Source organism: Cricetulus griseus, chromosome 7 (genome assembly GCF_003668045.3).
Source record: "Cricetulus griseus strain 17A/GY chromosome 7, alternate assembly CriGri-PICRH-1.0, whole genome shotgun sequence".
Classification (NCBI taxonomy): domain Eukaryota; kingdom Metazoa; phylum Chordata; class Mammalia; order Rodentia; family Cricetidae; genus Cricetulus; species Cricetulus griseus.
In genome coordinates, this window is record NC_048600.1 from 15,609,315 (window position 1) to 15,634,510 (window position 25,196).

General features: G+C 45.8%; 2 protein-coding genes across 4 annotated transcripts; one reads left to right on the forward strand and one right to left on the reverse strand.

Moving 5' to 3' along the window:
- Nucleotides 1–351: 351 nt before the first annotated feature.
- Nucleotides 352–11,002, reverse strand: Fkbp1b (FKBP prolyl isomerase 1B). Of its 2 annotated transcripts, XM_027424587.2 has the most exons (4): nucleotides 10,618–11,002; nucleotides 6,049–6,096; nucleotides 1,866–1,978; nucleotides 352–935 (listed from the first exon to the last, which is right to left on the reverse strand). In XM_027424587.2, the coding sequence occupies exons 3-4, from the start codon at nucleotides 1,974–1,976 to the stop codon at nucleotides 807–809; spliced, it is 240 nt and encodes a 79-aa protein (XP_027280388.1). In that variant the 5' UTR covers nucleotides 1,977–1,978; nucleotides 6,049–6,096; nucleotides 10,618–11,002; the 3' UTR covers nucleotides 352–806. The 2 variants fall into 2 exon arrangements, with proteins under 2 accessions (XP_027280388.1, XP_027280390.1); XM_027424589.2 differs by lacking the exon at nucleotides 6,049–6,096.
- Nucleotides 11,003–11,111: 109 nt separating this feature from the next.
- Wdcp (WD repeat and coiled coil containing) lies at nucleotides 11,112–23,634 on the forward strand. 2 transcript variants are annotated; one of them, XM_027424590.2, is made up of 4 exons: nucleotides 11,112–11,233; nucleotides 14,756–16,568; nucleotides 21,572–21,686; nucleotides 22,883–23,634. In XM_027424590.2, the coding sequence occupies exons 2-4, from the start codon at nucleotides 14,775–14,777 to the stop codon at nucleotides 23,101–23,103; spliced, it is 2,130 nt and encodes a 709-aa protein (XP_027280391.1). In that variant the 5' UTR covers nucleotides 11,112–11,233; nucleotides 14,756–14,774; the 3' UTR covers nucleotides 23,104–23,634. The 2 variants fall into 2 exon arrangements, with proteins under 2 accessions (XP_027280391.1, XP_035303670.1); XM_035447779.1 differs by lacking the exon at nucleotides 11,112–11,233 and adding an exon at nucleotides 11,305–11,904.
- The last annotated feature ends 1,562 nt before the right edge of the window (nucleotides 23,635–25,196 follow it).

Genomic DNA, 25,196 nt, shown 5'->3' on the forward strand with positions numbered 1-25,196 from the left:
GATCCCATGTGGGATTGCTAGGATGCTGGGTTACACAGAAGACTCCGAGCTGGTGAGTTTAGTAGGGTAATAGCTAATTTGTAAAGTTGCTTAGAGGATTTGTGACCATTTTATTTTAAAAGGAAAGCTAGACCTGGGTGGTATACACCTGTAAATCCCAGTAGTCAGGAGGCTGAAGGAGTTCTAGGTCAGCCTGGGCTCCGAGACCCTGTCTCAAAACAAAATAAGACCAAAAGAATATGGAACAAAGTCCAGCATGAACAGTTAGGTGAGCAAACTACTAGGAAGCTTCCTTTGTCACCAAGGGCGGTTGGCTTTAAAGAACTTCCCACAACACAATGGACAGGAAGATGCCAAGCATGGAGCATTTATTTTACATAGTATTTCCAAAGAGGGCACTGCTGAAAGTGGGCAGCCAACAGAAGATAAGAAAGTGACAGCAAAGGTAACTGGCTCAAGTCCCTCCATGGAACCGTGAACAGCGCATGTCTGAGCACCTTGTATGTCTGGCTTAAGTACAGGTAAGGCAATATAGATTGTGCAAACAAGATCTGTGTCCTCTGATCAGGAATGGCTAGTACATGCAACACACAAAATGGATCTTTCCTCAAGCAAAGACATATGGGAATAATTAAAGTGGCGGACACATACAGAGCAAGTCGGGCGGAAAGAATGGACAATGTCGAGGGGCAGTGAGGTCAGCACACTGATCAAGAGCCCTGTGTAGGAGGAGCCATCCCAGTGGCAGAGCAGGCTAGGACAGAGAGCAGGAGCCATCTCCAGCCACCTCGAGTTCCTTCCTGCCTTCACTCTAAGTTGAGCAGCTCCACGTCAAAGATGAGGGTAGCATTGGGAGGGATGACACCAGGGTGGCCAGTAGCTCCATATGCCACATCAGGAGTGCAGGTCAGCTTCACCCTCTGCCCCAAGCTCATCTAGCAGGGATGGGGGCAGATGGGGAGAGGAGAAAGAGGACCCAGCTTGATTTAAAAGAAAAAGGTAAGGTGACTATGGCATTTTTCCCAAACCATATTTATGGTAATTCCAGATCTGAGATTAGTTTTACACATGGTTCACTAAAGTTAGGCTAACAGCATAACATGCAGATTCTACCTCAAAGTAGACTTGACTACGGGGCAATTAGCAGCCACAAAGTAGTCTCAGATTCATTCAAACATCGGACATTGCTGGTTATCCAGCTAGTGCATGGCCTGAACACTGTGTCTGCTCATAATTGTTTCTGGTCCTCTTCTGAAGTAGCCAAAGAGGAATGTATAAACAGCACCAAACACACTTGTAACGGGATCAGTAAAGATTCAGTGACTAACAGCCACAGCAAGGCAGCAAAGGCAAAGCTCCAGGAGTGAGACATCCTATGACTTCCCTACCAAATTGAGGGAGAGTAAGTTGACTTGTTAGTATTGCATTGGTGTTAATGTTCTAGGTTAACATTTGAAGAAGCTGGTGAAAATTATATAGGAGCTCTGCTATTTCTGCAATATTTTTATGTCTAAAATAGCTTCAAAAAATGTTTAGAAGCAAAAACCAAAGCACTGCTTGGCTTGCCCATCTCTAGCTCTTTTGCTGTCTTACCAAAGCTTGTTGACCTTTTCAGCCCACTCAAGCAAGTCTAGGAGAGATGCTTGGGATGAGACACAGATGTGCCAGCCACAGAAGAGGTGAAAGGCAGAACCAGGAGTGAGCACTAGGTGGCGTTGCTGCACCCTGGCAGTACAGTCATGGCAGTGTGCGGTCTGTACTGCAGTGTGTGGGGACGTGGAGGACTCAAATCCACCAGTCCTTAAAACCCCTTTAGTGAGCATCCTCTGCTTCCTTTAAACCCTTAGTTGGAATCCTTAGCCTACCTGGGCAGCGCCTTCTTCAAAACCTTTGATGACTTCCTGTTTGCCAATTCTGAACTTGAAAGGTTTGTTTCTGTCTCTGGATGAATCAAATTTCTTGCCATTTTGGAGCATTCCTAGCAGAGTGAGAAGAGGGTAGAAAAGAGTGAACTAACAACTGGCCTCAGCATGTCTAATGGAATTCCTCTTCTGAAGGAACCCTCATCAGCAGGACACCTGGACCCATCACTGCCTCACCTCCACATGCAGCCTGTCAACAAGTCCTGTATCTCTTTGGAATCCACCTACCTTTTCAATTTCTGCTGCTGCCACCACTCTGTGGTCTCCCCAGTCACCACCAGGTCTTACCTGTAGACAGGAACAGCCTCCCAAACGGTGTTTCTACTCCTCACCAATCTTCCACTTGTTACATCTACAGATTTTTTTCCCCTTCTAAACACAATTCTGGTCATATTTACTTCCCTGCTTAGAACACAACAGCTCCCAGAGCAGAATTCAAAAGCCTGAGACTGATGATGCCTGCCTTCAAGTTCTCTCTCTCTCCCCCACACTTCTCCTCTCCCTCACTATTCAAAGCACACCATTCTCAAGTTCCTCTACACTTTTTAACTTTCCATGCAACATCCTTGGGCACTCTAGTCTCAGGTTCAGTCCTTTCCTAAGGTTGTCAGAACTTCCTGAGAATGTAAAGCCAAACATCAGACTATATCACATCATCCCCTACGCCAGTGAAAGTACAAGGTGATTTGGGCACACTGGTAGCTTATAGCTCACGTCCAAACAGTAGTTTTATCCGGGAACACCCCAGTGCAGTCTCTGGCAATTTATATCATCCTTTACCTTCTCGCTGCAACTGCCCAGTCATCCCTGACATCCATATGCTGTGACTGCCCATCAGCCCAAGCACCGGGAGCTGCTGTAGTACTTCCAGTGCTTATCGGTACTCTTGCTCAAAGACCATAGTTTCTTCTTAAAATTTTCATCTTATTTCACATGCCTAGATGTTTGCCTTCATGTATGCCTGGGTAACATATAAGTGCCTGGTACCCTTGGAGGCCAGAAAATGGCTTCAGATACCCAGGAACTAGAGTTACAGATGGCTGTGAGCTACCATGTAAGTGCTAGGAATTGAACCCAGGTCCTCTGGAAGAGCAGCCAGTGCTCTTAACCACTGGACCATCTCTCCAGCCCCACTTGACTATCTGAATACCATGATGTTCCAAGATTTCTACAGATCATTTGGGACCATAGGAAGACCTGGCCTGCTAAGTCCAGAAACTGAATTCTTACTGTTTTCAGATTTTGTTTTGTTCCAACGGGGTCTTTCCTATTCTGTAACCAGGCTGGCCTGGAGCTCAGTATGTAGCCCTGGTTGGCCTTGGAACTTCTAGGAGTTTCCAAGTGCTGAATCTCAGGTGTAAATCACCACACCAAGCTGAGACCAGGTTTTTACTTCAATCTGGCACTGAGTCTGTGTGCTATCGGGGAAATGGGCCTTATATTTTCCATACATAACACAGGAGGCCTTGACAGCTTACAAGTGTCTGAGCAGCTACAGTTTTACTTCTGAATTCCTACAACTCAAATGTGTACTAGAGAGTCCTATTTACCTACCTTCTGGATAGGTTGGGCTCCTGCCCCAAGTTCTAAATGTGGTGAAGGAGAAACCCTTCTGGCTACCCAGAGATGCACACAGATGGATGCCACAGAGCTCACACAAAAATACATGCAGATACACAGTTGGTAAGATATTCAAATTCACAGAGAAATTTATGCATATTCACATGCACTTACACACAGACACTCAGGAGAAAAGCCCTGATGGCCAAGCAGATGCTAAGAAAATATTTAGATCGACAGACCTGCATATATTCACACAGACATGCACTTGGACAAATACATACTTGAATATGTGCATGTGCAGAGTCCATTTATAGACTAGCTTTCCCATTTCTCCAGTGCCTTTGTGTTTCCTAAGGCTGAATCCACTTGGAACCATGTCACAGTTATCTGTTGCTGTGAGCTCAGCCAAAGCCACATAATCCAGACACAGACCATGTAAATATGTTTACTTCTTTTACAAAGATGCCATTGTAATACATCAAATAGAGGATGACTTTTTCGATTAGCATTGCTGGATCCAATCTATATCCACATGGGGGTAAATCTGAACTTCAGCCTCTACCACCTCCCCATACAAAAACCAATTCCAGATGAATCATAGACCTAAATATGAAAGATAATAAAACCTCAGGCTTGGGATGCAGTATAGTGGTGGAGTACTTCACTGTATGTACAAAAATCTAGTTTCTATTCTTAACACCATGAAATACTACTACTCATAGCTTCTACAAAGTAGTTGGGCACGATGGTGCACACTTGTAAATCCAACCCTCAGGTGGAATCAGGAGAATCAGGAGTTCAAGGCCAGCCTTGAGGCCAACCAGAGTCACATGGGATCTCGTCTCAAGTTAAAAAAATAAAAAGAAATAAAAAAGAAAAACAAACACTACCACCAACAGCATTTTTACAAGGTGATAAACATGAATAAATGCTATCTTCATAAGATAGTGAAAGATTTCTTGAGGTGAACACAGAAAGATAGGTAGCCATCAGGAGAAGACTGATAAGTATGACATGAAAATTAAGAGCTTCTACTCAAAAGATAACTATTGAAAGATTAACATCAGGGCTGGAGAGATGGCTCAGGGATTAAGAGCATTGGCTGCTCTTGCAGAGGTCTTGGGTTCAACTCCCAGCACTCACACAGCAGTTCACAACAGTCTGTGATTTCAGTTTTCAGAGGATTCAATGTCCTCTTCCGGGCCTCTGCAGGGACCAAACACAAACTCACCATGTAGCCAAGGTTCACCTTGAACTTTTGATCCTCTTGTCCCCACCTCCCAAGTGTGGCTATTATAGGTGTGAGCCACCAGGGCCAGCTTATATTTCATTTTTTGTAAAGTTTGCCAGAAGTTTCATACATGCGGTCTCCTACTGTGTTTGATAATACGGTTTCTCCTAAAGCAGAGCCATTTGTAGCTGATGTGTTTAATGCACACTGCCTACTCTGTGTATATACTTTGCAAAAAGATGTTTGGTTTCATTAGCTTGATCAACAACAGTCTGTCCACAACATGTAGAACAGACAAATCAATTACCCTGGTCAGAGGCTCCAGAGGCCCCAGGGTAATTAAGCCACATCACCAGGAGATAAAGCAGTCTGGGTGTGCTGACATCAGTGACTGGAGATACAACAGCCACATCATCTGCTAGAGCCAGTCTGGTGCTTCACACTGGCCTAGAGAACTGCTAAAAATGGCCCCATCTGAATATGTCCCAGGAATTAAGCTGGCCTTGCTGTATGCTAAATGGCTGTCACCCATAGAGTTTGCCACATTAGGAATGGAGTCACAAGGCAGAGTCCTCACACCTCTTAGAGCAAACACCTGCCAGTAATCCTCCTGCCAGCAGTCCTAAAGAACTCAACTAGAACTAGGTGGGGGTTGGGGGGAACACTTGTTGCTTTTCGAAAGCATCCAAGTCCAGTTCCCAGCACTCACATGGTGGATCACAAACATCCATAACTCCAGTTCCATGGGCTCTAACACCTTCTTCCCTTCAGGGTTACCAGGCAAACACACACACACACACACACACACACACAACACACACACACACACACACACATTAATGCAGTCAAAACACCCATACACATTAAATAAAATAAATAAATACAGAATGCCCCTTGGTCCATGGGCCTTCAAACACACAGCATCCAAAAAGAGACAGCAGAGATATGGCACCTTCCTCTGGATTCTCCCAGCACCTGGAGACAGCATTTCCACCACCCCTATCCCTCTCACTGCAGTGGAACGGGGAGGGGTGGACAAAAGAAGAAACACAGGACAAAAAGGGGGATTTTTAAGGGTGCTCAGATCTTTCAGAATAAGTTTGAAACATCAGACAGGAGCAGGAAGGCCAGAATACAATAAAACTGGAGGTGTTTGAATTTACCGGAGGCTGGCACCATAGACCATCTTGATGGGAAAAGTAAAATTGGTCATAGGAAACTGCCTTGGGCTTTGAGGATGATCTAGGGGCAAAACCCCTGGAGAGAAGCTTATAGGATAACCCTGCCTTGGGAGAGGCAGGCTTGGACCAGGGCTGAGGGAATGAGACATACCTGTGTAGTGCACCACACATATCTGACCCTTCTTGGGGAATGTCCTTCCTGGTGGGAGATAGGAAGGCAGATAAAGATTAGGGAATTAGGAAAACTCACCTGACACATCCAAGTTTGATTTTGACCCTGACTAGCTCACTTTTCCCTAGTTACCACAGAGCTGCCTGTCTCTGTGCCTTGGATGAGCCAGGAGTAATAATGTCTCCTTTCTGATTTGTATTTGAACTTTATGTTATTGGTCCAATTTACTAGTTTAAAAAAAAAAAAAGCCCATCACTTTTTACTGCTCAGTTGACTTTTCTCTATTCTACAAGCTTTCATGAACAGCCTCCTTCACGCCAGACCTCAAGTAGATTCCAGAGACAGAGCAATATGTGAACCCATGAAGAAGAGAAGTAGAAACATAAATCCCCAACTGCTTCAGAGTCATGAGTGTCATCAAGGATGAATAAATGCAATTATTCACAAATAATCGATAATGACCAGACTGGTGTCTCATGCCAGAGTTACAGCAGAGAACAATAAAGACAGGTTCCCTGGTCTTCTGGGATTTACATTCTTTCTTTTGTGTGTGTGTGTGTGTGTGTGTGTGTGTGTGTGTGTGTGTGTGTGTGTTGCATGCATTTGTGTACACAGGTGTACATGCCCATGAACTTGCATACAAGATGCCAGAGAAAGATGTTGAGTGCCTTCCTCAATCCCCCTCAAACTTATTTCTTTGAGAGAGAGCCAATCGCTGAACCAGAAGCTATGCCATGGAGCTCCCAGGATCTGCCTGTCTCTCCTCCCAGTGCTGGAGTTTCAGGTATTTGCAGTTACATCCAGCTTTTTTAGTGATGGAGATTCAAACTCAAGTCTTCATGTTTGCATAGCTAGAGCTCTTACCCATTGGGCCATCTCCCCAGTTTGCATTCTAAAAGAGGGAGACAAGCAATGCTCATATAAATAATTGTAGACAGTTATAAGACCTCTAAAGAAAATTAACAAACTGATGAATCTCAGAGAGACATGGTGAGCCAGCAATTTCAGAAAGGGTGTTCCAGGAAGGCATTTTGGAGAAGGTGACGTTTGCGCTGGTACTTTAGAAAGGAGTCAACTCAAAGACCATGCAGCAGGAAGGGATTGCTGTATTTTCAGAACAGAAGGGAACAGAGTGAGAGGGAGGAGAGGAATGTGAAAGAGGCGTGCCACACAGCTTGCAGAAATGGGTTTAATACTAAGTGCAATAGGAAACCACTGAAGGGTTTAAAAGCATGAGAATGACCTAATCCAAATTAAGATTTTATAAGATCCCTCTGGCTGCTGCAAGTGGGATGGGTGGTTAGACATCTGTTGTGATAATCTAGACAAGAAATCAATGATGGCATGAATTAAGGTAGTGGCAGCAGAGAAGAGAAGCAGGGCTGACAAGGACATGCGAATGGATGGGATCCACCACCTGCCTCACCACCAGATTAGGGAAAAGGAGAACTCAAGAACGATGCTTGAATTTAGGGTTTGGGTAATTGGAAGGTGGCAGAGCTGTTTTGGGAGATGAGAAAACTGGAAAGGAACAGATTTGTGCGGGTGGCAATCTTGAGCTGCCTATTAGACATGCAAGTTTTTACTGCAAGAAGGTAGAGGCAGAGCTGACACTGAATAAACAAATGGAGTGGAACAGAAAGCCCCAAGGCTGTATTATGATAGTGGACTGTAAGAGCCTACCAAAGGGAGCAAAGGGGACGAGAAAAAGCATCATGGGAAATAGTTCAATCAGATGTTAAAGGATGAGTAGGGATCTGTTTGGATATGTAAAGGGATCTGGGAAACAGAATGACTTGTAAGAGCTGTTCAAAAGCCTGGAATCCATTGTTGGGATGTAGCTCAACATACAGCAGTTGCCTAGCATGCCACAAGGCCTTGGGTTCTACCCAAAGCAGAGAAAGCCTTAGGGTCCTAGAGTCCAGTCACAGGGGAACCCACTGGTTTCACCCTGTTACCCTGGGGTCCAGCACACAGCACATGTTCCGTAAATATTTGCTAAATGGGGTGTGTGTTTAACAAGCTGCAGGTGGCTTGGTGAAGTTGGTTGTGGGTGCAGGGATTGTAGTGAAAGAGAATCTGCCAGTGTGGATGAGTGTGGATCACTATCCCCCTATCTATCACCAAAGGGGAAGACTGCTTGCAGAAGTAGGGGGAAGCATCTCTCAATAATTTTCTGCCTGTGGGAGGGGCCTGTTAAGATCTACATTTGGAAAGGAGATAGGTGAGAAAATGAGGAGAGTGAGGAGTAGAAGTCAAATGGAAGACAGGGAGATGAGAATGAAGACGGGGAGATGGCTGTGTGGGCAACAAGGCTTGGGAAAGGCCCCTTGATTTAGCACTGCAGTTCTTTGCATGGACAGAGAAACCCGTACCCAAGGAGTGAGCTGGGTAGTCGCTGGTATTTCGAAACCAAGAAGCCCTTCAATTTTGGGGAGGAGCATGGCAATATCTACCAGCAAGTTTGCTTGTTAAACACTGTAGACCTGGGGTGTGGCTTTGGGGTCTGGATTACAATTTGCTTAAGGAAGAAATGGCTACTCCCTGAATATCTACACCCAGTTTTCTAAGTAGTTGAAAAATCTCGCTGCTGGTTCTCTTGACAGCAGACAGGGAACCAAGAGAAAGACTTGTGGGGTGAACAAAGTTAGGGAACATGAGTTCTGTTTTGGGCTTGCTGACTGAGGCACCCTGGACTGTCCAGAGGGTCAAGCAGCAGGTCCGAGGGCTGCGTTTTGAAATTTTACTCTGGAGGACATGGTAATGGGCAGATGACCAGGAAGCCTGAGTGGGACCGGAGGATGAAATAAGCAAAAGCAGCCAAAGGAGTGGCAGGCTCCCAAATTGGCTCACTCTACAGCTTACCGCTGCCCAGCCCCGGGGGCCGCCAGACAAGAGAACTAGAGGGTGGGGCGCGTTAGCAGGGACTTCCTGTGCAGCAGAGACCCCCGACGCGGGTTCATCCTTGGTGTCGGACAGGGAAAAGCGAGATGCAATTCGAACCTGGTAAGTCAGCAACAGCGATAATGCAGAGGTTGAAGCTAAGTCGGCATAAACTGCAGCCTTGGACAGTGGCCGGACGCAGACCCCTGGCCCCAAGGTGGCCGCCTTCACTCCCCAAGGTGAGCGGGCGCAGAAGGGGGTGGTGGAGAATTGTCCCCAAGAATCGGGGTGGGGGTCTCTTCCTGAAGCGCGCATCTCTCCCCCACTTCCCCACCCCGTTTCAGGTCCCCGGAGTCACCTCGGAATCAGACCTCTGCCCGCGGACTCCGCCCCGGGACCCCTCCTCCTCCCCGGCCCCGCTGCCCGGTACCGTCTCCCGGGGAGATGGTCTCGATCTCCACGCCCATCGCGGTCCCACAGGCCCCGCCTCCAGGGGGGTCCTCGCGGTTGCCCCGACCCCGGCTCGGCTCAGGCCCGACCCCGCAGGCGCTCCGGCTCGCCTTCTTGCCGCCACTGCAGAGCCGGAGGAGGTGCGGCTGGAGTCAGGACCTGCGCGGGGAGGGGCCGCCGAGAAGGGGGCGACGGGGTGGAGCCGCGCGACAAGGTGGGGTCGGCCGGGGCGGGGCCCGGGGGAAGCGACCCTGACGTGGCTGCTCCGGAGCCTGGCCAGACTAACCACCATTAAGCCCCCTGGCCGAGGGAGGAGGGTGGTGAACGAGGCGTGCCGGCACTAGCGCATCCACACATCCATCCATCCATCCATCCATCCATCCATCCATCCATCCATCCATCCATCCATCCATCCATCGGTTCAATGCATATTTATTTAGCACCCACTCGGTGCAAAGCTCCAGGGAGTCCACTCAGTCCTACAGACTAGGAGGGAAAACCAGTAATTAACACTTTAAATACATGTGCTCAGTGCCATGGGGTTTAGAGTACAACGGAAGCATCCGAGACTGATAACTAACCCTGGCTAGGCTTCCCGAGTCTACAGGAGTAGAACAGAGGGAGGGACAGAAACCAATAATTGATGATTTTACCCCAAACACCTTACACCCATATTCAATATACCTCAAAGTTCTGAGTCAGGTATTATTGGGGTCTCACTTTTCAAGGCAAAGGATTGCTCCCTGGGGATTCCAAATTGAATTAAAGCAGAATCGCTGTGCTGCGGGTCCTAGCTGAGGATATAGCTACAGCTTGGAGCAGGAATGAATGAATTCCTTTACCTCTATCCAAAACTGACAGGAATCTAGAAAGATACTTTTGTCCTTTCTGGTTCCTCTACCTCGGTGGTGCTGGAAATTGAACTCAGGGAAGTCAGGGCCTCTTCACACACGCTAAACAAAAAGAGGCTACATCCACAGTTCCTAGGAGGTAGCGTTTTCTTGAAGGCTGGAGGACACTTTCAGAACGTCCCCTCACCCTTTCTGCAAAAATCGGCCTGTTGCTTCTGACAAGAGACGACTGGGAAGTGAATATGGGAAAAAGACCTATCCAAAGGCCCAGAATTAGAACCTGAGGCGTTTCCCTACTCCACTCTTCCACGTGGCTAGGTCGCAGAAAGAGGACTGAAGTTGACGCTCAGGAAAGATGGTTTACCTTACAGTGCAGATCAGGACTTGAAAAACCCCGCGGGCGTGGCTTAGAGTCTTAAGGGCTGCAGAAGCTTGAGACCTCCAACCCTATTGGCTATGGCCTCGAGCAGGTACTTTCTGATTAGGGGTACAACAGATCTGCGACTTGGGCAGGCCTAGGAAGCGGCTTCGGGTGAATGGGTGCTATTTACATTTTGGGAGCGATATTTTACGCGATTTTAAAAGGGAAGTCTCTGACTCCCCGCTCCCAAACTAAGACCAATTGACCCATGTTGACCCTAGGACTTCAATTTCTTCTTAACAACCTCTTCTAACAGAATGGATGAGACGTGCGAGGGAGAAGGGGTTGAAGCGCTTAAGACTGAGTGCGAAGATTTACGGGCGGTGGTTTTCTCGGGAACTACAACTCCCAGAAACCCTTGCGGCAAAACTCTCGCTTACTGGCTAGCGGAAGGACCCGCTGCTAACGTGACGCACCCAATAGCCAATAGACTAGAGGCATTGCCGAGGCCCGAGGGCCGTGGCTTCCGTTAGTTGCCCGGGACTTCTGATCCCCCGTGCTGTGATGTGAACCGACCTCGCGATTTTTATGTGTGGGGCGGGGAGGCAGAGAGACCAAGGTATTTCGTGTCTTTTGCGGCCACGCCTGGTGGTTGTAGGGAGGCTGGGGCTGGGCGAGGAGATGGGGGGCACGTAAGGCCCAGGGATGCAGGCGTGGGGATGAATGAGTTGAGGAGTACGTGGCGGATGGTGTGTGAGGGACAGTAGGTTGAGGACCAGGCTGTTATGGGTTTTTAACAAGTGAATGTATCCCTTGGGACTCATGAATGGTACTTCTGGTAATTTAGCCTAATTTGTAATAGGGTAAAGTCGTCTACGAACTTTGAGGTGCCTCAGCAACTCGAACTGAGAAGTTCTGTCACAAATCACAGTAGCTGAGTTTTTTTGGTTAATTGCAGAAGGCTCTGTAACCGGTTAGTCAGATAAGCTGTAGCCAAAACGTTGTCTCTGTCTTACTTCTCTGTCTTACATCCTTTTGGGGAGGCAGAGGGTTTCTTGTTGTTGCTGTTACTGTTTTGTTTTGGTCTAGTTTGGTCTTGTTGAGATTGGGTATCGTTTTGCTTGCCTGTGCTAGCCTGAAACTCACTGTCCAGACTGACCTTGGACTCGAGGCAGTGTGTGTTGCCCCAGCGTTTGTGCACTTGCTTTGGGACATGGTTGAAAGTCATAGGATAACTTCTGTGAATTGGTTCTCTCCTGCCGCTCTGTGGGATCCAGGGATTGAACTCAGGTATCTATCAGGCTTGTGCACAAACCCTTATTTATCTGCTAAGCCGTCTTGCTAGCTTTCTGAGTTTTTTGTTTTTTTTTTTTTTTTTCAATAACGAGAATTTTTTTGTTTTGTTTTGTTTTGTTTTGTTTTTCGAGACAGGGTTTCTCTAACAGCTCTGGCTGTCCTGGAACTCATTTTGTAGACCCGGCTGGCCTGGAACTCACAGAGATCCACCTGCCTCTGCCTCCTGAGTCCTGGGATTAAAGGCGTGGGCCACCACCGCCTGGGGATGGGACAGCTTTTATGTGTTGGTTTATCCTGGCACTTTGTGGAAGGCCGGGATTGGACTCAGGTCATCAGGCTTTTGAGGCAAACACTTTTACCTACTAAGCCATCTTGCTGACTGTTTGTTCACTCCATTATTCTGGCATTCAGACTCTTTCATGCCCGGCTCCCTTTGGGGGACAAGATCTCACTATGTGCCTCACTAAAGGAGGCTCACACCTTTAATCTCAGCACTCGGGAGGCGGAGGCAGGAGGATCTCTGTGCGTTGGAGACCATCCTGGTCTACAAGAGCTAGTTCCAGACAGCCTCCAAAGCAACAGAGAAACCCTGTGTCGAAAAACAAAAAACAAACAAAAAAAAATTAAAAAAAAAAAAAACCTCACTATGTAACTCTAGCTGGCCTGGAAATCACCATGTAAACCAAGCTAGCCTCAAACTCCCAGAGATCTGACTGCCTTTCCCTCCTTTAGACAAAGAGACCAAGTTAAATATATATATGTAGCAAATAATACAAGCCCTTAATGTATTGTTAATACCCTTTCAAAGAACTTCATTATTCTTAATTTTGGGGGAGGGTGTTAGGGATTGAACTGAGGGTTGAGCATTCAAGGTTGAAACTCTACCAATGACTCACATACTCAGGTCCAGAGTATGTTTTTATATGCTGAAGATGTGTGTCAAATCATCAAGTTGCTGAATAGAAGAGAAAATGGAAATTAGATAATAGACTTTTTGTTTGTTTGTTTTGTTTTTCTCGAGACAGGGTTTCTCTGTTGTTTTGGAGGCTGTCCTAGAACTGGCTCTGTAAAACAGGCTGGCCTCGAACTCACAGAGATCCGCCTGCCTCTGCCTATAGAGTGCTGGGACCAAAGGCATGCACCTCCACCACCTGGCTTAGATAATAAAAGTAACTTTTAGTTTTTAATTACACATATTCTAACTTGAAAGTACCACAAATAGCTGGATATGGTACTCACACCTTTAATCCCAGCACTTAGAAGGTTGAGGTAGGAGGATCACCAAGAGTTTGGGGCCAGCCTGGACTACATAGTGAGTTCCAGGTGAGCGTGGGCTTCAGAGTGAGACTCTGAAAAGAAGTCAAGTAATGCTGGGCAGTGGTGGAGCACACCTTTAATCCCAGCACTCAGGAGGCAGAGACAGGTGGATCTTTGTGAGTTCAAGGCCAGCCTGAACTACAAAGCTACACAGAGAAACCCTGTGTCAAGAAACAAAAACAAAACAAAAAAGTAGTCAAGTAAAAGATAGTGACTGGCAAAGTGACTTGGTGGGTAAAGGTGCTACCAAGCCTGAAGATCTGAGTTTGATCCCCAGAGCCCATATAGTAGAGGTGAAAAAAATGGACTCGCCAAGTTGTCCAGTGACCTCTGTACACTTGAGCATGTGCACACATACGTAAACTGAGATCAATAAAAGGAGTTTTTTAAAAAATTAAAAGACGGGCCATGGTTGTGCACACTTTTAATCCCAAGCACTGGGCATGCAGAGGCAGGCAGCTCTCTGTTAGTCTGAGGCCAGCCTGATCTACAGAGCAAGTTCCAGGACAGCCAAGGCTGTGCAGAGGCCTGTCTTAATGCCATCCACCCCCAAAAGAGAACTGAAAAGGGATCCTGAAGAGAATGTTCAGTGGTTTACAGCACTTGTTGCTCTTACAGAGGACCTGGGTTTGGTTCCAGTATCCATGTGATGTTTGCAACCATCTGTAGCTCCAGTTCCGAGGTATCTGATATCATTTGACCTCCCCAAGCACTAGGTACACACATGGTGTATCTGTGTAGGCAAATGCTCAGACACATAAAATGAATATATCTATAAAATTAAAAATAAAGAGAAAGTAAGAAAAGAGCTAAAAATACCAGGATAAACTCTAAATCTAAATTCAGTGTGTGTGTGTGTGTGTGTGTGTGTGTGTGTGTGTGTGTGTGTGTGTGTGTGTGTGTGTTGAGTCAGGGTCTTAATGTTATAGGCTGGTCTGTAACTCAGTGTAAACCTGGGATTAAAGGTGTGCACCACCTTATTGGGCAATTTTGCTGTAATTTTAACAGTTCCAAATTAATTATTCTTTGTGTCATGCCTGGGTTTTAAGCTATGGCCTCACACATACTAAACATATGCTCTGTCATTGAGCTATGTCTCCAGCTCAATATCTTCTAATATACATTACATATTCAGATTTCTCCAGTTCTAAAAATACTCCTTTCTTTTTATCCCTCCCCCCAAATACTCCTTTCTTGATAGAAAGTTTTATTTCATGGTGCTGCTCACTCTGCTTACTTGGGCATAATAATCTCTTAATTTACAAGTTGCTCTCCTGTGTCCCAACAGAATTAACCTGTTAAAGGTCCCAATCTAACTTCCAAATTTGCTTGATTTTTCTTTCGGGATGTAGCTCCACCCCCCCTTTGAGCCAGGGTTCCACTCTACAAAACTAGCTGTCCTGGAATCACTATGTGGACCAGGTTGGTCTTAAACTCACCTAAATCCTCCTGCCTCAGCCTCCTGAGTGCTGGCATTAACTGCATGAAACACATGCCCTTTTGTAACTTTCCTTCTTTATGGTTTCAGATAGCCTTTATCAGAAAGGATGGAGTTGGGAAATGGAAAACTCCTTAGGACCGGACTGAACTCATTGAATCAGGCTGTGCATCCAACCCACGGCCTGGCCTGGACTGATGGCAGACGGGTAGTCTTGACTGATTTACAGCTTCGTAAAGGAGAGGCCAAGTTTGGGGACTCCCAAGTCATTGGGAAATTTGAATATGTCTGTGGGGTTTCCTGGGCTCCACTCAGCACAGCTCACATACCCACTCTGCTTGCCATCCAGCATAAGAAGCATGTTGCTGTGTGGCAACTGTGTCCCAGCATTTCGGGATCCAGCAAATGGCTGCTGTCTCAGACCTCTGAAATCAGAGAGTCACTCCCTATCCTGCCTCAGGGCTGTGTGTGGCACCCAAAAGATGCCATCCTTACTGTGTTGACGGCACAGGATGCTTCCATTTTTCCTAATGTTCACCGAGATGGTTCCAGAGTAAAAGTAGACATCAATACCAAGGGCCGAATTTACTGTGCATGTTGGAGCCTGGATGGCCAGAGGCTGGTACTGGCCATAGACAGCAGCCTTCATTCGTATATGTGGGACAGTTCTCACAAGTCTCTTCTCAGCTGCTCCTTCTGCCCAGTGTTTCAAGTGAACCGCTCTATCCGCTCCATCACAGCCACTGTGGACTCACATGTCGCCATAACCACTGAGCTCCCACTCCATAAGCTTTGCAGCTTAAATGCATCGGAAGCCTTTGATGATCCAACTAATGGGAACCATGCTGGTGTAGGAACTCTTCCTGGGGGTGAAACGCCCCCTGGAGAACTGAATTCTGGAGTGACGGTTTCTCCCTCTTCAGATCCTCTGGATCTGACTCACATACATTTCAACCAATGTCAAGCCAGGGAGGGCTCTCTTATCTGTGTAAGTAAAAAGGACTACTTGACAGGAACTGGTCAGGATTCTTCACATTTGGTCCTGGTAACCTTTAAGAAAGCAATCACCATGACAAAAAAGGTCGCCATTCCGGGGATTCTGGTTCCTGATTTAATAGCATTTAACCTGAAAGCACAGCTAGTGGCCGTGGCTTCCAATACGTGTAACATCATTCTTATCTATTCAGTCCTTCCGTCTTCTATGCCAAACATTCAGCAAATTCAGTTAGAGAGTAACGAAAGACCAAAAGGCATATGTTTCTTGACAGACAAATTATTATTAATTTCTGTAGGGAAACCAAAGCCCACCGAGACAGCATTCCTTCCTTCCTCAGAGTCTGATCAGTACTCTGTTCGCCTGGTATTTAGAGAAATAACGTTGGCAAGAGAAACTTCTGGAATGCCTACTGAAAGTCAGGGTGCTTACTCTGCCTTCAACGTCCTGTTGAATAGAGCAAACAGAGAAAAGTTCCTTGAGAGCCTTTCCCCAGGGTGGAGTCCCCTGAGCCAAGGATTCTTGCTAACAGATGACGCCAGTACTCTGAGTGGGAGGTCCAGAAGAGCCCTTATTCAAGAGATTAGAAGTCCCTTGTCCCCTCCATCCAGTGCCTCCATTGTACAGGAAACCCCTCACGGGCCCTCCTGGCTTCAGCCAGCATTACCTACACCTAGCGGGACACCAGACCACACCAGCACCCCAGAACCGAATTTACTCCAAAGGGAGAACTCACAACAAGAAAAGGAAACTTGCCCACTCTCCAGGGAGCTGGACATCTTATCCAGGCACCTGGTTGGGATACATGAGTGTCTTCTTGAACTCAGGGATTTTCTATTCAAGGAGAAGCGGTGCTCCCCAATGTATCCACTCTCTCAGGATCCCTCCTTTGTTCACCTCATTTACCAGGTAACATCTCCTTCGAGGAACTTCCACTGTGTGGGGAGAGCTTGAGTCCAGTAAGGAGGGGGCTCTGAGAAAAGCTCAGCCACCTGTACAACCTACATCCCAGGCAAGCTGCACACCTTGGTTGGATGCTAGCCTTGCAGAAGTGCACACACCAGGTTTAGCATGATTTTATCATATCCTTGGTGTGGAAATTAATGACTGCACTCAGGTGACTTATATTTAGGAAAAAAAATAGGTTTAAGTATGTCATTTCATTGTGAAAACCTCTTCCCTATGTGTGTGTGTGTGTGTGTGTGTGTGTGTGTGTGTGTGTGTGTGTGTGATATGATGATGATGATTTAAAATGTTTTGAATGGCCGGGCAGTGGTGGCGCACGCCTTTAGACCCATCCACCAGAGGCAGGTGGATTGCTCTGAGTTTGAGCCTGGTCTACAAGAGCTAGTTCCAGGACAGCCACCAAAGTGACAGAGAAACTCTGTCTCTAAAAACCAAAGAAAAAAAGTTTTGAATGCATCCGTACACATGCACATGCAACTACATCTCCATGTTTCCGGGGAGGGGTTATGATTATTGTTTGTATTTTTGAGATGGATTTTCTGTATATTTTCTCTGGCTGTTCTGGAATTCATTCTGTAGGCCAAGCTGGCCTTGAACTCAGTTCCACCTGCCTCTGTCTCTCGAGTGCTGGGATTAAGGTGTATGCCACCACCGCATGGCTCATCTCCATGTTTTTTTATCATGGACACTTCTTTTCATGTTGCATTTAGCTCTGCTCCACCCTGTCCATCACTTACTTTCACCAGCAGCCTAATGTGGATACTCCCACACTTGCCTCTACACATATAAAACACAGATCCCTGTGTACATAGACACATACAGTGATTTGTCCTTGTTTGACAGCATTGGAGTCATGGGATGCACTGTACCTCAATCTGAGTATGCATATTTAGTCAGCTTTGATTTCAGTTGGGTACCTCAAATAATGCTATTTGTTAATTTGGTTTGATACCTTTGTTTTTGCTGAATTAGTTCCCAGAAGTGAAGTACAAATTTGAAGAGTGTATCTCTACCGTTTTTCCGTTTGCTTGTTTGGTTTTTTTTTTTTTTTTTCTTCTGAGACAGGGTTTCTCTGTGTAACTTTGGAACCTATCCTGGCACTCTCTCTGGAGACCAGGCTGGCCTCGAACTCACAGAGATCCGCTGCCTCTGCCTCCCGAGTGCTGGGATTAAAGGCGTGTGCCACCGATGCCTGGCTTTGTTTGTTTTTTTTTAAGATAGGGTCCCCTGTAGCTCAGACTAGCTTCTCAAGGATGACCTTGAACTTCTTATGTGTGGCGTGGCGTATGTATGTTCATGTGAGCTGTGTGCATGTGCCGGTGGAGGCCATGTACATGTGTGTCTGGAGGCGGGAAGCTGACATCACGTGTCTTCTTAGGTTGCTTTCCACCATATGTTTTGAGATCAGGTTTCTCAGTGAGTTCTAAGAATCACCAGCCAGCATGTACCCTGCTCTTTTATTTACATGTGTGCTGGGAATTCAAACTCAGGTTCTCGTGCCTTTGCAGGTGATACTTTGCAGGAGACTCAGCCATCTCCACAGACTATGACCTTGAACTTCTTATCTTCTGCCTTCACTTCTGAAGGGCTGAGATTACAGCTGTTCACCGCCACACCTGGTTTTACGCTGTGCTAGGGAACCAGCTCTGGGCCTTGTGTGTGCTGAGGAGAGTTGTCCAGTTGATACCATTGGTTTTGGCATTTATTTACATAGCACGTGTATTGGAAAAAGTGGTTAGAAGCAGAACAGGTAGTGGTTAAGAGCATGAACTAGGCTGGACATGGTAGCATGCATATACCTTAAGTCCCAGGAAGACAGAGGATCTGGCCTGGAACAGAGCAAGTTCCAGGACGGCCAGGCTACATATTGAGACTGTCTCAAAACAACAGCAACAAAAAAAAAGTCTTAAAAACAAAGAAAGAAAAGGCATGCCCTCCTCTTATAGAGGACTAGAGTTATTCCTAGCACCTGTAACTCTAGTTCCAGGGGATAATGCCCTCTTCCAACCTCTTCTGGTACTAGGTGACATATATGGTACTAGGCATATATGCAGCAAAACATACACACATAAAAATGAATCTTAAACAAAAAGGAAAAAAAGAAAATTAAAAATGATTAAACAATTAGACTAAACAGATTGAGTATCCTCAATCCAAATATCTGAAGTCTGAAATGCCCTAAATTTCAAAACTCTGCCATGTAAGTGTAAAATTCCATACCTTTGTTCATGTGATTGGACATAGCCCAAATCCAGTTACACACCAGGCTTCATGGCTGTAGCTGTAATCCCAACACCCGGGAGGTGGAAATAGAGAATGGGCGGTTTAGTGTCACATCATGAACTTGCTGACAGCTGGGCTACATGAGACCCTACCTCATAAACAAACAATACAAATGAAATAACAATTTTGTTTAAGCTACCTGCAGAGCTAGGTGTGGCTGTGCATGACTATAATTCCCGTGCTCTGAAGGCCTTGAGGCACTGGGGAAACGAAGCCAACCAGGTACACAATGATTCTACATCACAAGGGAGATGAGAATACTGTGCTTAGAAAGCTGGGTACAAGCCGGGTGTTGGTGGCGCACGCCTTTAATCCCAGCACTGGGTAGGCAGAGGCACTCAGATTTCTGTGAGTTCGAGGCCAGCCTGGTCTCTAAAGCGAGTGCCAGGATAGGCTCCAAAGCTACACAGAGAAACCCTGTCTCGGGGAAAAAAGAAAGAAAGAAAGAAAGAAAGAAAGAAAGAAAGAAAGAAAGAAAGAAAGAAAGAAAGAAGGCTAGAGAGATGGCTCAGCGGTTAAGAGCACTGACTGTTCTTCCAGAGGTCCTGAGTTCGATTCCTGGCAACACCATGGTGGCTCACAACCACCTTGAATGAGATCTGGTACCTTCTGCTGGCATGCGGGCAGAAGACTGTATACATAATAAATAAATAAAAATCTTTAAAAAAAAAAAAAAGAAGAAAAGAAAGAAAGCTGGGTACATTCCTCACTCCTGCATGTAGTTCCATCTACTGAGGAGGTTGTGGAACTGGGACCCAGAAGTTTGGGGCCAGGAGCATGAATTGAACTAGACCCTATCACAAAACAAACAAAAATTCTACTTTTTATTAAGGTGCACATGAAACATAAATGACTTCATGTTTAGATAGATATCTTATTACACATACTTCTGTCCTCGAGCATTTCAGATAAGGGATAATCAACCTGTGTAGTGACATTCCATATGGTCAAGGTCATCACGGTGTGAGTCTGAAACTCAAACAAAATAGTGATGTTAATGTTAACAGCAAAATGCGTTAGACACATGACTGCTTTATGCTTTTTTCATTAGTGTATATTAATTATACAAAATAATGTTTCATTATTACTTATTTTAAGCCTTCCTCGAACCCTCCCCCCATTCCCTGATCCCCATTATCTTTCCTGTGACAATCCCCTTCTACTTAACATGTCTCCCTCCTCTCGATTCCATATATGAGAGAAAGTGCAGTACTTGTCCGTGTCTGACCCATTCCACAAACCTGCTGTCCAGTTCCATTGTTAACACTGTTCTCCAAGTACACGTTCCAAATAATAGTCCTGAGTAATGCATCGGCAATAACTTTCATCTATTATTTTGTGTGTTTGTATAGAATGTGCATGTGTGAGGTATGCATACATGTTCCATGGCATGCATGTAGAAATCAGAGGACAACTTTCAAGAATCAGAAGCCAGGTGTGGTAGGTAGTACACACCTGTGGTCCTAGCACTGAGGAGGCAGAGACAGGTTTACCTCTGTGAGTTCAAGTCCAACCTGATCTACAGAGTGAGTTCCAGGACTGACAGAATTATATAGTGAGACTTTGTCTTAAAAAAAAAAAAAAAAAAAAAAAAAAAAGCCTGTTCTCTCCTTCCACCTTTGGTTCTAGGAATCGGACGTGGGTTATCATGACCTAAGTAACAAGTGCTTTTTCCCACTGAGCCATGTTACTGGCCTAGTATTTTAGTAATGAAACTTTTGCTGTGATAGAACACCATATCCAAAGCAAACTGGGAAAGAAAGGGTTTTGTTTTTTGTTTTTTGTTTTTTTTTTTTTTCAGCATCCAAATTTTTATTGAGGAAGTGGGTTTCTAGAGGGGTTGTGGGCCTGGGGCCCGGAAAGGGTTTATTTTGCCCACAGTTCCACATCACTGCTCATCATCAGAAGCAGTCAAGTCAGGAACCTGGAAGCAGGAGCTGATGGAGAGTGCTCCTTACTGGCTTGCTGTCTTGGCTTGATCAACCTGCTTTCTTATAGAACCCAAGACCACCAGCCCAGGGATGACATCACCTACAATGACCCTCCTCTGTCACTCACTCACTCACTCACTAAGAAAATACCTTATAGGCTTGGCATTTTCTCAGTGAGGTTCCCTCCTCTCTGATGACTCTAGCTTGTGCCAAGTTGACATAGAACTGGTTGCAAGCCTGGCCCTAGAAGTAATACTTACATTCATGATTATGCTTTTCGGTTTATACTGTGTCTTAAGGTAGAACTGTAACAATTTAAAGGTATTTTTCTCTAGGTATATTTTAAATCACTTCTAAAATGACTTCACTCTTTCATGACTAAAAAAAGGTTTGTGTTGCCAGGCGTTGGTGGTGCACACCTTTAATCCCAGCACTTGGAAGGCAGAGGCAGGCGGATCTCTGTGAGTTCGAGACCAGCCTGGTCTCCAGAGCAAGTGCCAGGATTGGCTCCAAAACTACACAGAGAAACCCTGTCTCGAAAAATCAAGGGAAAAAAAAAGTTTGTGTTTTGAGACAGGATCTCACTGTGTAACCCTGCTGTCCTCAACTTGTTTTGAAGATCAGACTAACCTCAAACTCATAGAGCTTTGCGTTAAAGACTCTATGTTGTCTTTAAGAATGTCATTGCATTGCTTGGACCATCAGTTAACCATTTTTTACTTCTGCTTGAAGAAACCTCCTTCTGTGGGTCCTGAGGAAAAAAGAGCCGTGCTTCTTTGTGATGGCAAACTAAGGCTCAGCACAGTTCAGCAGATGTTTGGCCTCTACCTCGTCGAAATGCTTCTCGGTATGTTAGAGTCAGAGCATCCTCTCCTTCTCCCATCCAAATGATCCTGTCCGAACATTCAGTAATTCACAAAACAGTTAATAAATATGACACATTGCCTACCTACCATATACCCAGACCTGTTAGAGAAACTACAGCCCATTGAAATGAGTCCTTTCCTAAAGGAACTTATGCCAAACTGGGAAAATGCACATCTTTTAAAAAGTAGAAATGAAATGGAAAAAAAGAGGTAGAGCTGGGTTGTTACTGGATTGTAACAGTGTGCCTGTTGCAATCAAATGCAGCTGTTGAGAAGCACTGCAGTGTTGTGTGAAAGAAATGGGGAGCTGGGAAGGACAGGCTACACTAAAGCTCTGCCTGAGGCCTTAGTTATCACTTGTGGAACGTGGTTATTTATTTATTTATTTGGTTTTTCAAGACAGGGTTTCTCTGTGTAGCTTTGGAGCCTATCCTGGCACTCACTCTGGAGACCAGAATAAAAAATTCCTTGGTAGAGTGAATCTTCTTCATGAAGTTTCTGGAGAAACTAGTGAACATCCTAATATGTATATATGATGTACACTCACAAGTTTGTATGCATGCACAGCACCATATGATAAATGTCAGGCCTCGGGCAGGGGAGATGGCTCAGTAGTTAAGAGCACCACCTGCTCTTCCAGAGGACCTGGGTTCAATTCTCAGTACCCACATGGCAGCTCACAGCTGTCTGTAACTCCTGTAACTGTCGCAGAGGATCCATGGTCCTCATACAGACATACATGCAGGCAAAATGCCAAATGTACATAAAATAAAAATAATAAATTATAAATGTCAGTCCTGAGGAAAGCTGTGTTCTTAGCTTAGAATGACCCCACTTGAGGTGACTGTCTTTGATGAGCTGCCATGTGACCTGACCCTAAGTACAACTCTATTCTTTGACCTCCGTATTTTCTGAAAAGTGTTAGAGGTGTAGGATGAGGTTTAATATCAACCTCTGTTTTTCACTTTTAAAATGTTAGCCCCAACGTGGTAGTGTGCACCTGTGGTCCCAGCATTCGGGGCTGAGTCCTGATTACTAGTGTAAGGCCAGCCTTGGGCTACACGGTGCTAGAGCTGCAGAGCCAGACTTAACAATAGTAGCAAGGTATGTTTGCAGTTATGTGTTTATCCTTCTAGAATTGCATGGTCGGCTAAGTTGTGGTTTATTTACTTTGTAGCTTCCCACTGGATACTCCTCTCCGCCGATAGTCAAGGTTTCATCCCATTAACTTTCACAGCCTCCCAGACTGTAGTGGTAAGAGACGGCAGCCTGTCCAAGCCAGAGGTGGCTAGGGACTCTGTTTCTCACCATCCGGATCCCATTCCTCCACCTGGAGTCATTGAAGACCTTGCCACCCAGAGTGTAGATACAGCTGGTGGTTTCAACATCATGACCTGATGGCTGTTTTGCAGAGAGCATGCTCCAACAACTTCCCTGTGGCTGTGTGCTGCTGGGCAGCAGGGCAAGTGGTTGCTTGTGTATTCATGACTGTATCATGTGGAGGATAGAATTCCAAGAACAAAACAATACTGTGTTGCCATGTGGATTGTACTTTGTGATTTCTCCAAGGCCTTGCTTTCTTCAGCCAGAAGCTGTGTTAAAACGCTGCCTTAGAGTGTGTCACAGGCTACATTGGCATAGTGGTTGGCCTTTTTCCTGCTTTAAAGATGCAGGTGAAGAGGGCGGCTGGGTAGCCTGTGCCTTTTCATCTATTCCCCGGGCAGCAGGAAACCGGTGCAAAGGAACTCTGATACCTCTCTTCACCCTTAGGACTGCCTGGATCAGGAGGAAGTTCAGAGGATGGCCTCTCTCCCCAGATTTAAAACCACCCCTTGTGATTCCAAAAATAATTCTACCTGACTGAAATCCAGATACTGCAAAAAAAGTGCTCTCAGCAAATTTTAAATAAAATTTCAAGATTTGACCACCTCTGGCCTCTGCCTGAATGTGTGCTGCTGCCCTCCTGGTGAGACCCAAGCCTTTGCCACTCATGAGATGTGTTGGTTTATTTTCCAGTTTGAGGACTACAGACATTTCTTTTGTTTGTTTGTTTTTAAAGTAAGGGCTCAGGCCTTCCTTCAGAATGTAAGGCTCTGGCTTCCACTGAGCTCTGTGCCTCCACCCCACCCAGCTTGTCACTTTAACTTTGGCAATTCTCTTTTCACTCCCTAAGAGACCATTGTAGATCAGAAAGTGTTTCAAAACGTTGAAAATTTCACAAAATTTAAAGGAGTTCTAAAGCGTGTCAGTTGGTGTGTACTGATAAGCTACCATCTCAGATTGGCGGCAAGAGCCTTGATCCCCTCAGCCGGACAAGTGGCTGCTTCAGGCAGTACCCCCAACTCCGGTGTTAGTCTCTGCAGGCCAGCAGGTTGATCAGGGTTGGAAGTGCTGCACATTTGCAGATACATTGTTTCAACCATCGAGGCTCCATTAACACATTACCTCCCCCCCCCTTTGCCTTTAAAATTACCCGGAGAGAACTATCTTGTGCCTTTGGGGACTCCTGTCTGTCTGTTGCAGTTCATGATGATGGAACTGGGCTAGGAGAGGGCAAAGGCCTATTTTGTGGTTCAGATGCATTAGACAACTGCTGGGATAATGGACGGGAAGGCCACTTGTCTGTAATCAGTGGCCTGGAGAGTGGTGGCCGAGGGGAGTCTGGGGCCTGGCTCCATCTGCACAGGAAGTGTCTGTGGTGTGATGAAATCACTGCTATTACCAATCCTAAAGAGAGGGACTAAGGGAACCTGAGTAAGATCAAAGTGAATGCCTCAAGATGTACTTTATAATCACCATTTCTCAGGGCGGAATACTCAGAACAAGTTCAGTGAACTCTCAAAAAGCGATTGAGACTGTATGGAATGTTTTGATGGTACAGTCTTTGAGGATCACTGTTGTAGAGAAGTGGTCTGTATTCACATATGCACAGTTGTCATCTTTGTATTTCTTCCTGTGGTGGACACAGTGCAGAATGTAAATTGTTTCTGTATAACAAATCTGATTCCAACGAATGACAACTCTCACACAGATATTTCCTTGGTCACTGCTGTTAAGACAATCATTGGAACAATAGAAGCCAGTCCAGTTCTTGCTGGCTTTAGAGAAGCTTGTTGATTTTTTTCTGGGAATCAAACTCAGAGTCTTATGCTTAGAAGCAGTGGTGTTCTTCTGACTGAGCCATTGCTCCTGCCCCTCCACCTTTGTTTCCTGAGACTGTCTCTCTCACTGAATGGGGAGCTCACCATTTTGGCTAGACTTGCAGGCCTTTGGGCTCTTGAATCTTCTGTTTTCCTCCCCACCCCACCCAAGCACTGGGGTCACAGATGAGCACTGTCATGCTGTCCCAGGTTTTTACCTGGATGCTAAGAGTCTGAGTCCTAACGCTTACACAGACGCCCGTTACCACTAAGTCATCTCCCAGCCTGTACCCAGTATTATTGCTAAGATGTATCCTCTTATGTGTGTGTTATTTTTACTGTGGACTTGGC

What these genes read in the sequence shown, in the direction of transcription:
- Fkbp1b (XM_027424589.2), bottom strand. Translation starts at nt 1,976, where the DNA reads ATGCTCCAAAATGGCAAGAAATTTGATTCATCCAGAGACAGAAACAAA. An exon ending in TTGAAGAAGGCGCTGCCCAG is followed by an intron (nt 936 to 1,865) that starts GTAGGCTAAGGA and finishes CATCCCTGCTAG; the next exon opens with ATGAGCTTGGGGCAGAGGGT.
- Wdcp (XM_027424590.2), top strand. Translation starts at nt 14,775, where the DNA reads ATGGAGTTGGGAAATGGAAAACTCCTTAGGACCGGACTGAACTCATTG. An exon ending in TTGTTCACCTCATTTACCAG is followed by an intron (nt 16,569 to 21,571) that starts GTAACATCTCCT and finishes TTCTGCTTGAAG; the next exon opens with AAACCTCCTTCTGTGGGTCC. An exon ending in CCTCGTCGAAATGCTTCTCG is followed by an intron (nt 21,687 to 22,882) that starts GTATGTTAGAGT and finishes TTTACTTTGTAG; the next exon opens with CTTCCCACTGGATACTCCTC.